General features: G+C 40.7%; 1 protein-coding gene across 1 annotated transcript in view; it reads right to left on the bottom strand.

Moving 5' to 3' along the window:
* reps2 (RALBP1 associated Eps domain containing 2) overlaps positions 1-12,554 on the bottom strand; it is a 31,387-nt gene extending 18,833 nt beyond the window's left edge. Inside the window, exons 1-3 of the mRNA XM_076880018.1 lie at positions 12,180-12,554; positions 5,819-5,942; positions 5,145-5,320 (exon numbers count right to left, since the gene is read on the bottom strand). Coding sequence (XP_076736133.1) covers positions 5,145-5,320; positions 5,819-5,942; positions 12,180-12,359 — 480 coding nt within the window. The 5' untranslated portion in view covers positions 12,360-12,554. The remainder of the gene's footprint in view (positions 1-5,144; positions 5,321-5,818; positions 5,943-12,179) is intronic.
* Between the last annotated feature and the right edge of the window lie 2,593 nt (positions 12,555-15,147).

The following is a 15,147-nucleotide window of genomic DNA, read 5'->3' as shown; positions in this document are numbered from 1 at the left end:
GATAATTTTAACCGGTGATTTTAACCTGCACATAGATAATCCTTCTGACCCTGCAGCAAAAGAATTCTTAAACATTCTTCACTGTTTGGATTTTATCCAGCACGTCACGCAGCCGACTCACAACAGAGGACACACTCTGGACCTGGTCTTCACCCATGGGCTGTCCACCAGCGTGTCCTCTGTTGTTGACTTGGCTGTCTCTGACCACTACTGTGTGTTTTTTAACATCACCGGTTTTATTCAGCGGAAGACCTCGGTGCGAACTGTGAGGAGGCGCTATCTAACCTCTGAAGTGGCTGCAAATTTTACCAGGGTTTTAGTCAAATGCCCCCCTGTGATTTTACCTGCACCCTGCGATTTGATTTTTAGTTATTTTAACAGCAAACTGAAGAAAAGCCTTGACTCCGTTGCTCCACTCACCACCAAAAAGATTAACGTAAAACATGCATCACCCTGGAGAAACGAAGAAGTCAAAAAACTCAAAAGAAATTGCAGGGCAGCAGAAAGGAGATGGAGGAAAAATAAAAATAATATTAACCATCAAATATTTTCCGAGCAACTTAAAATGTACAATAATACATTAAGGAAGTCAAGAAATTCATACTTCGCCAAAATAATCAGTATTAACAAAAATAATCCCAAGGTCCTCTTTTCCACCATAGATCATTTATTTAACCCTGATTTTAAAAGCTCCAAAAGAACCCCCACAGACTCGCTCTGTGAGCAGTTTGCAGACCACTTCAGGGGAAAGATCAGCGCCATCAGATCTGATATTTTATCTAATCGCGATATGATTGTAAACACATCTGAGGGCTCGATTGTACCTGAGGAGACACTGGACAGCTTTGTCCTGGTTAATGCTGAGAACCTTCAGAAAGTTTTCTCCACAGTGAGACCCACCACATGTCTTTTAGATCCAATTCCTTCTTCACTCTTTAAAACACTTTATGGATGTTTTGAGGCTGAGCTTTTATACATGATGAATTGCTCTCTTCAGTTGGGTGTCTTCCCTGCTGCCTTTAAAACGGCGGCGGTGAGGCCCCTTCTGAAGAAGAGCAATTTGGATTGTAATGATTTTAATAACTACAGACCTGTATCCAACTTACCATTTTTAAGTAAAGTCTTAGAAAAACTTGTTTTTACTCAGATTACTGATTTTCTCAATGATAGACAGATCCTGGAGATATTCCAGTCTGGATTTAGGGTGAACCACAGCACAGAGACGGCTCTCCTAAAGGTTTTAAATGATCTTAGATGTAACTGGGACTCCCAAAAGCTCTCAGTCCTGGTGCTGCTGGATCTAAGCGCAGCCTTTGATACAGTAGACCACGCTATTCTTTTAAACAGACTAAAACACATGGTGGGCCTCTCTGGTGCTGTACACAACTGGTTCACTTCCTATCTCTCTGACAGAACTTTTATGGTGAGTATGGATACATGCTCCTCTAAGATCCATAAAATGACATGTGGTGTGCCTCAAGGGTCGGTTCTAGGCCCTGTACTTTTTAATTTGTATATGTTGCCTCTCGGCAGTGTCATCAGGAGGCATGGAGTGAACTTCCACAGTTACGCTGATGACACGCAGCTGTACATCTCCGTGTCTCCTGATGACACCAGACCAATGGATGCCCTTTTTAACTGTATCTTGGATATAAGATCTTGGATGGCAGAAAACTTTTTACAGCTTAACCAGGACAAAACTGAAGTTTTAATTGTCGGTCCTGAGGCTCAGAGAGAGAAACTCTTGTCTAAATTAGAGGCATTTTCACTATGTCCTTCGCTACAAGTGAAAAACCTGGGTGTTATTTTTGACTCTGAGCTTGGTTTTATCCCACATGTTAAACATGTAACCAAAATTGGATTTTATCATCTAAAAAATATAGCCAGAGTCCGCCCTATTCTCTCTCGGGCCAACACGGAGATGCTGATGCATGCTTTTATTACCAGTCGCATTGATTACTGTAATGCCCTGCTCTCTGGTCTTCCTAAGAAGAATATTTCAACTTTACAACTTTTGCAAAACTCGGCAGCTCGTGTGCTGACGAAGACCAGAGGGCGGGCCCACATTACACCGGTTTTAGAATCGCTGCACTGGCTCCCCGTGTGTTTCAGGATCGATTTTAAAGTTCTTTTATTGGTTTTTAAATGTCTTAATGGTCTTGGGCCTTCTTATCTTTCAGATATGCTTTTACCATACGAACCCTCGCGGACCCTGAGGTCCTCTGGTACTGGCCTTTTGATTGTCCCTAAAGTCAGGACACATACTCACGGAGAGGCAGCGTTTCAGTGGTATGGTCCTCGTCTGTGGAACAGCCTGCCGGAGGAGCTCAGGGCCGCAGAGAACGTACATGTTTTTAAGAACAGGCTCAAGACCCACCTTTTTAATTTAGCTTTTACTTAGCGTTTATTTATTTTATGCTTATTTATTCTATCCTGTTATTCTATTATTAATTTAGGATTTACCTAATATTTCTTGATTTTATTCTTATTCATTTTTTAATCTTCTTACTCTATTTATATTTATATTTATATTGTATCCTGTTCTTATTTATTTTATCATTTTACCCTGTATACATCGTATTGCGTCATATCTCCAGTGTTTCCTCGGAGGGCGCTCTCTGCACCGGGGCTGTTATTGACCGTGGCTGCTGGGTCTCTGGGGTCCTCTCAGCCTGGTTGGGGGGCTCCTTTGCCTCCCTCCGGCTGTGTGCCCAGCCCGGAGCCTGCGGTCTGTGACCGGCTCCCGGTGCAGACGGCTCTCTGTTATAATGTTTCCTCACTTGGCTCATGCGAGCCCAGCCCAATTTTTACTCTTTAAGTGTGCGCGTGTGTGTATGTGTGTGTGGGTGGGGGTATATATGTGTATTGAGAGTGTGGGGAGTGAGTTGGAGGGTGGGGTGGGCTGCTTTTAACTATGTAAAGCACTTTGTGCTACATTTTTTCTGTATGAAAAGTGCTTTATAAATAAAGATTGATTGATTGATTGATTGATATACAGCCTAAGATTCTGCCTACCTAAGTGGCCGATGCTGTTGCTAGTATTTATATTTGTCCACAGTGTGCTCTGCAGTTTTGGTGCCCCAAAAAAAATTGGTTGATGGTGGCGTTTCTCCTGGGTAGGAGGGAAGAATGGTACCATTACAGCCATTTTGGGCTGCGTCAACACGTTGTCAACGATAAGTTATAGCAGATTTGCAGTTATGACGTACCTACAGCATAGATTTAATGCAGAGGACTAAATCAAAAACACCTTACACAGACCATAAGATGTGTGGCATCAGTAAGAAGAACAGGGACACCATGAATCACTGATAAGTCTTAATCCAGATGTCAGTTTTAGGCTGTTATATTTCTTCAAACCATTTTTTAAAATATGCAACTTGTGCTGTAGCAGAATGAAAAGATATAAGTAAAAATATTATGTTCGCAAATCCCTTGGCTAACTAAAGGAGCTTTCTTACACATAACTACATAAGCTAGCAGCTAAGTTGTTATTGCCTACCGTCACAACACTTAGTTCACCCTCCAGTGGGCTAGTTTTTCAGAGTATGACATGTTTGTATTCCATCTTTGTAGTCCACCAGAGCACCAATGATAATAAAGTTCTTTATAGAATTTCCACCTTTTACACTGCTGGGTTCATAGGGGGCCCTTGCAAGGTCGTCTAGAACAGCGGTCCCCAACCTTTTTTGCACCACGGACCGGTTTAACGTCAGACAATATTTTCACGGACCGGCCTTAAAGGCATGTTTATCCGTGTTGCGGATAAATACAACAAAATAAAATGATACAACCAAGACAAAAACTTTGGTATTTTGTAAATATAATAATAAATGCAAATTCACTGTGTAATTGAGTAACTTTATTAGCAGCGTAACATCCTCCTTTCTGCTCCTTAAAGCTCTCTGGTCGCTATGGTAACACGTACATATTTCTTTCAAAATAAGACACACAACTACAACATGGGAAAAGACCCAGGGAAACTGAGGTAACGACAAGAACCCTGAAAGCCATAAATTTCACACCCGAGCCTCATCTCTCGCGGCCCGGTACCAAACGACTCACGGACCGGTGGACCGGGGTTTGGGAACCGCAGGTCTAGAATAAATGGGGCTATATGCACATTTTGTGAGCTAAACATTTTCATCACTTGTAAATTATGATCAAGACAATAGTTGAAGTTGAAATTGAAGGTTTTTTTGTATTTTTATTAGTGCTGTCAGCGTTAATCTCTTTAAAATTACGTTAAAGCCATAACTGCATTAACGCCGCAAATCTCTGTTAGCAAGTTAGCGCAGATCGCCCTGTGCACGGGGCTGGACGGTGCTAACGCGTTGACGCCGTGCAGCCCCGGAGATTTGCGACATTAATGCGGTTATGGCTTTAATGTTTAATGTTTAATTATTTAATAGGCCTGGTTTTATTAGGCCTATTAGGCTTTAACGAGATTCATTTTTATAGGTTGTGATTGTAATAAAGCACCTTTCTGGGAGTATTGGGGACATGACAGTATCACAAGGTATTTTATGGAACCCCATATTTTTATTTTACTCATGAAATGAATAGTTAAACTAACCACCAACCATATGCACTTAAAGTTTAGCTATCATCTGCCATTAAGCAGGAACATTATATTATGAAGCCTTAACCAACCAAATAACATGCGCTAGTAATTTTATTTCAATTTGTTCATCTTATCCATCCTATATTTGAAAAATATAAATACAATGTTGGCTTTTGTCTTTAAAAACTAGGGTAATACATAGTTTTGCAATTTCGCTCCATTCACTTCTTCTCAGTTATGATTGTTCTGCAAACACCCGTTGCTGAAATGCAAAAAACACAACAAATCCATGACACTGATGCAAAAGTTTGATCCTGCTGGCATAACTAAGTTATTGCAATTTGTGGTCAGGGAGGTCTCCGGTCATCCAGTTCTAGTAATTCTGATTAAGGACAAACTGGAATGACTGAAAGAGGCTTGTCATTCTTCTCTAATCTCTCATCAACTGCTCCGATGATTAGAGCTGACTGGAATGTATTTGCATACTTCTTGGTCATACTGCATAGCTGCACTAAGCTATAATAACTTTGATGCATGCATACAGGCCAAAAGTAGCAGATGGCAGCGCACACAGGCTTACCTTCTTGTCTGTGCCGGCCTCCAGATGTCTGAAGGTGTTCCTGTCTGTTGGAGTCCAGATAAGAGAACCGGGTGCAGAGCCACACTGTGCGCCCTGAGCGTCTATGCAGGAAGGGACAGTCGAGTATCGCATCTCTGGTTCATTCTTCAGACCAACAAATCTAGGTAGAGGTAGATCTGGAGAGACAGCACAAAAATCATTGATATAAATGATATATTATTTATTTTGACACCAACTCAAATGCTTAAGTGGATATACAGTATAAGTGTTTTTTAAAATTTGTCTCATGATTTAGGCCTAGCACAATGACCTTTGATACAACTAGAATTAGTACGAGGGAATTAATCAGGATGAACTTCTTTACAGGCTTTATTCTGCTGAGGAGAGCTACTACTACATACAAAAATGAATATGAACCGATAAACATATTCCTTCTAATAATCCATGAAGCTATGTGATTTTATGAAGAAAAAAAAAAACACACACACATTAGGGTTTCCTATTTGGGCAGGGTGTAAATGATTGTGTGCTCCTTGTAATAAGGGCAAACCCACTTAGCCCTTTCCATGTGACTCCCCTTTCATCCAGATTAGGCCAAATCCTGCCATGTTAAGATAATCTCCTGATCCCCTTTTCCTCTCATAAGACGCCTCCTCTCTGAGCAGCAGACTTACTGGCGGTTACGCTCTCCAGGCGAATGGGTAGACCAGCCTGGGCAGCTGCGAGCAGCTTCAGAGCCACGTAGAACTGAGATGTACCAAAGTAACCCAGACGCTTTGCTCCACACACCTCGGTCACCTGAAAAAGAAGTCAAAAAAAGACTTTTGCATTGTGAACAACTGAAACCAGCTGAAACATGCTACGACCAATGCCCTGAATTTGTGACACAGTTATCTATGTCCAACAATGTCATACATCTCAGCTTTCATGCTGCCTGCAGTGACAGAAATATAATCTAGCCAGGGCTAGCTTAAGAATGTGGTTATTTTACACCCTGATCAAGATCATGTATAGTAGAAAATTATGGGTAAATAGAATAAAACTAGAAGAAAAGTATGCAAGAGATTAGCACGATGTAATCTGTTTGTCTTTTTCTCTTTTGTTTCAAGGTACAATGCTTCCTGGGAAGCACAGCGGATTAGGATTATAAAATACTGTAATACTGAATCAAGTAATAACACCTTCTACGCTCTGGTTTTAAGATATTATGTCTACACTTAAGGAAACCAAACAGTACCCTATCTATCTACCTAGCTAAAATACGAACCAAACCTCATTTTAGCTTAATTTAGCAAAAAGGCTAGCCTAAATTTGACAAATGCTAGCCTGGCTTTGCTTTCTTAAAAAAAAAAAAACAACAACCTTTTGTAGTCCTTTAGTTTTTCACCACACATTTATTAATAAAGGGACAGCTCTATAGCTATGCTAAGCATATTAGCACAGGGTTTAGCTTCTCTTAGCACTAGACTAGAAGTAGCAGACTCTGACTTTTAGCTTCTTTTTTTTTTTTTTTAAAGTCCTTGTTGATTTTATATCTTTTAGCCAATTATTGATTAATTAAGCGATAATTGTGGTATTACAGTCAATTTTTTTTTTAGCTAAGCAAATAATTAGCTCACAGGGGTCAAACTCCAGGCCTCGAGGGCCAGTGTCCTGCAGGTTTTAGATGTGTCCTTGATCCAACACAGCTGATTTAAATGGCTAAATGACCTCCTCAGCACGTCTTGAAGTTCTCCAGAAGCCCGGTAATGAACAAATCATTTGATTCAGGTGTGTTGAAACAGGGTGATATCTAAAACCTGCAGGACACCGGCTCTCGAGGCCTGGAGTTCGAGACCCCCCCATTTGCTTAACTTAAATCTGTGGCAGTGAAGAAAACAATTAGTATGGTAACACCATTTATCACTATCATTTTAAATAGCTTAAAAATGAACGCAATAAACATGACATGTCCATTTAATTCAGAAAAAATCTCTTAAAGCAGTTTTAAAGCAACCCGTTTTGTTATTACTGGGTAAGCTAACCGTTTTGTTTATGCTACTTTTTGGCCATACATCCCTTTATTGTTTGGCTTATTTGTGGGTGAGACATTTCTTCTAAATTGAAAAGTAAACTTTAAATTGTGTTGGTGTTCTTTCCCTGTCAAACTGTCCCAGCAACTCAATAAGGCACCCTTGGTTTTATCACTAGAGCACATTTTCCGCCAAGGCCAATGCCATCTTGCAAATTTTATAGTAGCCTAAGTGCTCTGGATCCTCACCAAAATGTAATGCCCTCTTCTTCTGGCCATTCTCCACATCTCCACTAAGGCTGGATTCATGAAATCCAGATAGATATTTTATTGTGGCAACAATGGAATTAAAACCAGTAACACAAACATGTTTTCATAAACTGACAAAATTCAAAGCAAGGTCTACTTTTTTATACGTCACCAAAAAAAAAAGCCTACATGAGCCCATTTTTAAACATTTAGTGGTATGCACTTCTGAAATACGAAGAACATGGGGCCCTGGTCCTATCTATTGTCTAATGAGGCCAAAGGGCTCACGTTGCCTTATGAGACATTATTTCTGCTTGACCTGCAGTGTATTCATTAAACAGCTTTCACAGGGGCAGGACATTCAAAACAGCTACAGTCTTGTGAGAAGAGGCTGAGCATACAGCTGGAGGTCAGGTCTGCAGCACTGATGTGTGCGCCTGATTTCAGCGGAAAAATGATAGATGGTGAGGTTATTGCAGGAAGAACAGCGAAGGCCTTCAGGAACCAGACTGACAGGTCAGATCTACGGCCTTAGGGGAAAGTTATTTAAGGAAGGTGGAATGATGCCAGAAGCATTTCAGCGCTCACTACGTCAACACTGGTGCAACTTTGTGGATACTACTGAATCTTATGGCTAGCTGAGGATGTAATTTTAGAGAAGAGCCACGTTATTCAACATATTACCCTGTAGTACTAGGGAGAATAATCTGACCAGATCCACTGTCATTGCTGATAAAAAGCATTTGTTAGCAGTCAGGAACTTCTTTTTTTCTCTTTACTTTTACATTTTAATGTAAAAGTATTTGACTGATGTGCAAAATCCAAGATTAATCCATGGGTTCACATCTATTGTGGATACAAAAAGCAGTCTGGGTGGCATTGATGTTTCAACTGTCAGCAGTTACGCCAGATTTAGCTTATTGTTTGTTGTGGTGTTAAGCATCTGCTGTTTCACAGACACAAAGCACAGAAATCAGCATTTGACTCTTAGGAGTAACTTGAGTTCTGGGTTGGAAACAAACAGCAGCCCCCAAAGCTGAAAAATACAACGCCAAAAAGTGAGAATGGTTCTACAATTTCCTACCCACTGCATAGGGATTATTTATAGCTCGCCTGAGTTAGGACATTATTAGGAAAATAGACACTTTAACTGACAGGTGGATGTCGACATGTCCAGCTGTAGCTGGCAGCTCCTGTTCAACTAAGTCACAAACTGGACCTCTCGACTGTGGTCGATTTGCCCCAGTTTTGGTGTGTGAAAGTATTCTAATAATTAGTATATATATGTATATGTTGTTTTTGCAGTGCATGTGTACTGTTTAACTGTATAAAAATCTTTATTTAAGTGTCTAAAGTAATAAATATATTTTTAAATATATTGCCAGTATAGGATTAGGCCCCATTTGAAATTCAAAATTGTATTAATTTTTCATGGTATAGATTCATAAAGGGCTGGGCATGATCAGCAACAACATTATGGTATTATAAACAAAACTCAGTTGGTATTAAGGGGTCTAAAGTATGCCAACAAAGTATACCCCATACTGTTATGCCAACACAAGCGTTAACCGTTGATACAGAGCAGGGTGGATCCATGCTTTCATGTTGTTTACAGAAAATTATGACCCTACAATCCAAGTTTCACAGCGGAAATCAAACCCGCCAGTGATTTTCCAATCTTTTGTTGTCCAATTTCGGTGAGCCTTTTGAATTGTAGCCTCAATTTACCATTCCCTTTTCCACAGCATTCTCTGTAAACTCTAGAGATGGCTTTGTGGGAAAGTCCTCAGCAGTTTTGGGCAAATTTCAGACCAGCCTGGCGGGCATCAACAGCTATGCCACGTTCAAAGTCACGAAAATCACCTTTCTTCCCCATTCTGAGAGATTCAGCAGGTCATGTCTAGATGCCTGAATCCATTGAATTTCTAGCATGTGTTTGGTTGATTAGATATGGCCACAGACAAATAACTCTCTATTTATATTCTTATAGTCCAACCATCATACGGCAGGACCAAGAGGATAGGTCATCAGTCCATTGGAGGGGAAAAACCCTGACAACCAATTAACCACACGCTCTTAATTTAGAATCAGCCATTAATCTTGCAGGAAGTAAGCGCACTTAAACCTACTTACACTTACTTTAGGTTTGATTAAACAGTACGTTATGGTGGAAAGAAAAGGTGGTCAGTGTTTGCACTGTTTAACGAATTAGTCAGCAAATTACGGTGATAACACTGAGCGTTTGCACATCAACTACTTCTTTGCTGTGATACATTATCTACTATATGCACTGCAGATTGTTGGAGGAACCCCCGGACAAACAATGTGATGATGCCATTTGTAAAGTACCACAAACAGTTTTTTCATACTAGACAACTTACGTACTGATATATTAGTCATATGCCTTTTTCCATTAATATTTTTAAACAATCAGCTAGCAGCACCAGCACCATCAAACCAGGATGTGAGCACAGGAACTCTGACCACACCCTCATTCATCTGGACAGGTTTGACAGCACATCTGTCAACACATCGTTTCTGTGCAGGAACCTGAACGTGGCATTTACGCACAAACACATGGCAGGAAAATGAACTACAAATGTACTGCGAATTGTATAGGTTGGGATTTACAGTGGCTGCAGTGGCTGTTACTTTCCCATGATAAAATGTTATGAGGGACATCCGCTTAGATGGCGGTAAAGTTAATCTCAGGCAATAGCAGTGTGACCCCAAGTCTTTATACATCCATTTAATGAGCACAACAGCTGACCTCACTGCAGCAGGCGGAAGCCTCGTGCTTTTTTATTTATCTGCTGTAAACAGATCAGTTAGGAAAAAAAAAAAAAAAGAAACTTCCTGTCTAAATTTACTAAATCGTAAATCAGCAGAACATACCTCTACATACAGCACATGGTGGAAAATGTCCTTTGTTTTAGCAAATATTATAGCATGATTGTAGCACAACCTCAAGAGCCACAACATGACATTTAACTCACGGAGGCAAGAGAGGACATAAGCCAGTCTCTGATACTGTGTGACATGATGACCCAGAAGTCAGCAGTGACTTCAGGAGCGATCGTGCAGGCATCCTGCCGCAGGGCCAAAACACAGCTCAGAAGGCTGCGTGTCAATCACCCCAAAGCGGTGGCGGCGATCCAGGCCTGACAGGAAGGAAGTGCGGCTCAGTGCCAAACTTCCTGACACCCACGCAGAGACACAATAGCCTCCCATCGAAGGGAGCAGACCCCTTGGGACAGAGGGTGGCGTGAACGGAGACAGCGACCCGCTGTGCTCATCTGAGCTGGAAAAATGTGTTTTTATTCCTGTGATGGGTCGGCAAAATGACTCTCACTGGGTTCTTTCATGCTGCAGCCAGCGAGACACAGTTAACACCACCACTGCTATTAAGTTGTCTGTCAAGTTTGTCGGGTATCAGCCCATAAAGCTTAATCAATAACACGCAAAGAAAAACAAGGAGCTCAGTAAAAGTTTTAATTAAATTTGTTTACGTGTTAGTTTTGTCTGCTTTTAATTAGACCCTCATTCTTTCAGAAAGGATTTTGAAAGCATCGGTTAATAAAGTGGTGGGTTTTACAAGTTTTAAGATCCATAACCACAGATGATATGGTATATGCTTTAAATGTTTGACTTTTGAAGTATTGTAAGTTTCAGATATATTGCTGTCTTTGTAAAACTGCTTTAACAGCCATTTATGTGCCATATTAAACCTCAGCAAGTCTGAAGAATCTATATGTTTTATAATCCATCACAGAAACATCAAGTTTATAGGTTATGATTTCTATATCAGATGAACTGCTGAGCTGAAATAACCAAACTGACAATCTATTTATTATTGATTGAGTTAAATTATTTCTCATTTTAAGATGTTTCAACCATTTGTCTGACAAAAGGTTGCTCCAGTTTTACAAAAGTCCCTGTATCCAAATGACTTTGTGATGTTTGCTGTATTAAATCACAGTGATAAGAAACTCACTATGATTTCACTATTTCAGTCTGATGATGGATGAAAAAGTGGTTTTCCTTCTACATTCAGAGTGCATCACTTCTGAGCAGACAGAATACTCGAATATGAATATTATGCATTTATCTATAAAAATCTTATTTGCTGATGGATCAATATTGAGGTTTTTTTTTCACAAATACTTGGTGCCGGCCACTCAAAATTTAGTATTGGTCAACCTCTGGAAGTGAATGGTTTAAAATTTCAGAACCACAGTTGTTATTCTTAAAGGGGACAGCACAACAATTTGTAAACATAACTACTGACAAAGGCTATTGTTGGTGCTGATCACATCAAAAAAAAAAAAAAATCATTGGTTACAGTAAACAAGCTTATTAGAAATGAGTGCAAAAGGCCTAACCTTAACCTAAACTACAACATCTCCAAGGTGACATCTGAGGACCGACACAGCTACTAATGTAGTGATGAGACCTACAGACACATGCTCAGCTATACCCTCATATATGTAAATAGACTGGCTTCCTGTGTAGAAGAGGAGGGGGAGAAAGACACACACACACACACACACACACACACACACACACACACACACACACACACACACACACACACACACACAAAGAGATCAGAAAGGCATCACAATGAAAATGTGGCTCATTATTATACACAGTAGACCGCAGGCTCTGTGTCTCCTGCATCTGGGGGTTTAGGGAGCAGCAGCCGCAGCCCTCAGCCCCTCACACTTGATAACATGAGCTGACCAAGCAGCCGCAGACACAAGCACCACACTCACTTTATGCAGAGATTCGGGAGGTAGCTGAGACGCCTTGAAGAGCTCTGCCACTTTACTGGACGACAGTTTTCCTGAAGTGTCAGCCTGGCACAGACCGTGGAGACCTGAGTAATACCTCTGCTCATGCTCATTCAGGGAGATGAAACTCCCCGCAGACGCCGCACCGGATTCCTGATCCATTCCCGGGGCTGACGCATGGAGGATCCGCCGGAGACGCACTACAAACAAACAGATCAATACATCCTGCTCCGGACTCCGGCTCCTGTTTCAGGTCGGAAAAGAAGGAGGGTTTAGTATCACCTCCTACAGGAGAGTTCCCTGTGAAGACAGCCCGCCTGCTCACCCTCAGGCTCGTCCACTCCTACTGCCTATTGTGAGTGATTGTAGCACTACCGCCGTGCGCCTGCTGGGGGCGACAGAGCCCAGGACAAGCTGAAAGAAGACCCTACGTTCCAATCCATAATTGAATAAAGCTTATTTTATTACAGGACCTTGTACAAATTCTTGTCCTGTATCACAATACAGATGCGGTGTAATATGATACAGCATAATGAAGCCAACAATTAATCTGTTGTGCTCTGAGGGAACATAGGGAAGCACTTTGAATATCACTCATATTTCCTGCTAAATTAGAATAGCCTTCTATAAATAGTCTGAATTTGGTTTCATCATGAGATAAACAGTTCAGACACTTTAGGCCAACATCCAAAACTAAAATTTTATACAATAAAGGAACTAGAAAGAGCAAAATAAACAGCAAATTTAGCAAACAAACAATGCAACTTACTTTAATGTCACTTTTACTCATGGAGGCTAATATTAGCACCTTAAAAATACTGCTAACGTCCTGACATTAAAGTAACACTTGTATTAAAAATGACCTTTTGACACAGAAATGGGGCCATTATTAATCAGTAAACATGCACAGAAAAAATACTGGACTCAGAAATGCCACATGATCCTGTTACAGCTTTAAGCAAACCTTCAAACCTGCATGATGCTGTGCAAAAGTCTCAAGCCACTATTTATTTATCCACTGGTAGGAAAATGGAAAACGATTCAATGAAAAATGTCCAAACATAAACTGAAATACAGTATATTAGATGAATCAGAGTCTGTGAGAGTCTAACAAGCTTGAAAATCAATATTTGGTATGAGCACTGTTACTCTTCACCAGAGCCTGAACTCTATGAGATGGCCTTATTTTCTTTAAGCAGTCTTTAAGAATAGTTCTCCAGGCTTCTTGAAGGACATTCAAAGCTGTTCTTTGGATGTTGAATCCCACACTGCTTCAGTAATATCGAGGTCTGGGTTCTGGGGAAGCCAGTCCGTGACTGATAGTGATTCATTGTATGTTTTTCTACCCAAGTATGTTTTTATTTCATTGGCAGTGTTTTTGGGATCATTATCATGAAAAATGAAGCCACTGCTGATGAGACTCTTTCTGTATAGCGGTCAAGAATATATAGTATTCTGTCCTTCCACTGAGCCCATTTCTGATGAGCCTTTGGTGAGCAGTAGATGGATCATCTGCAGGTCCTGCGTCAGGTTTTTGCTTGATGTTTTTATCCTGTTTCTTAACAGCATGACTTTCAGATGTTGTTTATCTGTCGTAGATGTGTTTTAGAGCTATCAGCCAACAGTTTTTAGGCTGACAGCTTTGGGAGAGCACCTTGTTGGTGCAAAAATACTATTTTATGCCTGTCAAACTGTGTTATGTTTGCATATTTTGTACACACAGCCATTAATAGACAATAGTTTTTCTTTTTTTTTCCCCAGGAGAGATTTAAAAAATATTTTTGAAAGTCTTCAATCTGAATATCACCAGAGTCTCAGATGAAATAAAATATTTTGGATTTTGCAGATCCAGCAGTAATCTGCCCACTGAGATGATTAACCTTGATTGCCCTTTAAAGAAGCACACAAAATCTAAAAGCCTTGAAAAATGCTTTTCACACTATGAGTTTTACTTTCGGATGCATTTCATGCAGTGTATTGAGGTTCACGTTTTTGTTTTAGTTTCACAATGATTGGGTTAAAAACTGCAATGGCTGTCATGTCTGGGCCTCTGCTGCCACCGTGTGTAGAGAGAAAATACCTGCACCCTGAAAAGTAATTAACACATGCATCCCCAGGCTTTTACCTTTCTACCTATAAAACCCGGAGAGCAGCCAAATGGCTGGTAGGCTTTTAGCTAAGCTTTAGCTTCAGCCAAGTGGAAGCTAAATTGGCTAGTCATTCATATGTATATTAGGTTGTTACCTGGGAATTGTGGAGGGAGGGGAGTGGGGGTGTGTGATTGAGGGGGTGGGGGAGCTGCTAAAAGCTGTGCACTTCCTTTTGTGTTTCATCTTGATGCATTCTCAATCATCCAGGGAAATAAATCTCCAAAAGTCACCAACTTGGAGTGTTTCAGTTTGCCATCTTAGGGAGAAATCAACACACATGGGTGTATGTCCTTTGTTGCTGAGATTTATTGATAAAAACAGTACAAAAAACCAACCATTTGTACACATATTTACAAATAATAATAAAAAGTGAGTGAGTACATTTCAACATTTTCAGCAATCACTCACAATCCTGGCACTGCCATGGTATCTGTAGTCTGCATTTACCACATGTGTACCTGTAGCAGTGAACACATCGCACAGTGGCATGATTGTTCTTGCATTTGTGTTTGACCTGACACATGGCTCTTTTTCCAGGGCTCGGTGTGGAGGGTTGTGTCCAAAGCAACTGTTCTTTTCTTGCCTTCTTCGCAGCTACATGAGAGTGAGCCAACTCTCTTGCAAGCTCCACCAAGAAGTCCACCCGTCTTTCCTTCGTCCCGGTGCATGCTTGATACAGCACATGTGCATTCAGTGTCAATCATGTTCGCTGCAATTTCCAGTGTGTGGGGATCATTTGTCACCAACTGCATCACGTGCTACAACCCTGGTCTACATATCACCGTTGATGAACAGCTTTT

Source organism: Maylandia zebra, linkage group LG23 (assembly GCF_041146795.1).
Source record: "Maylandia zebra isolate NMK-2024a linkage group LG23, Mzebra_GT3a, whole genome shotgun sequence".
Lineage (NCBI taxonomy): Eukaryota > Metazoa > Chordata > Actinopteri > Cichliformes > Cichlidae > Maylandia > Maylandia zebra.
The sequence above is the reverse complement of the archived record's forward strand: the minus strand, read 5'-3'. Positions and strand labels throughout refer to the sequence as shown.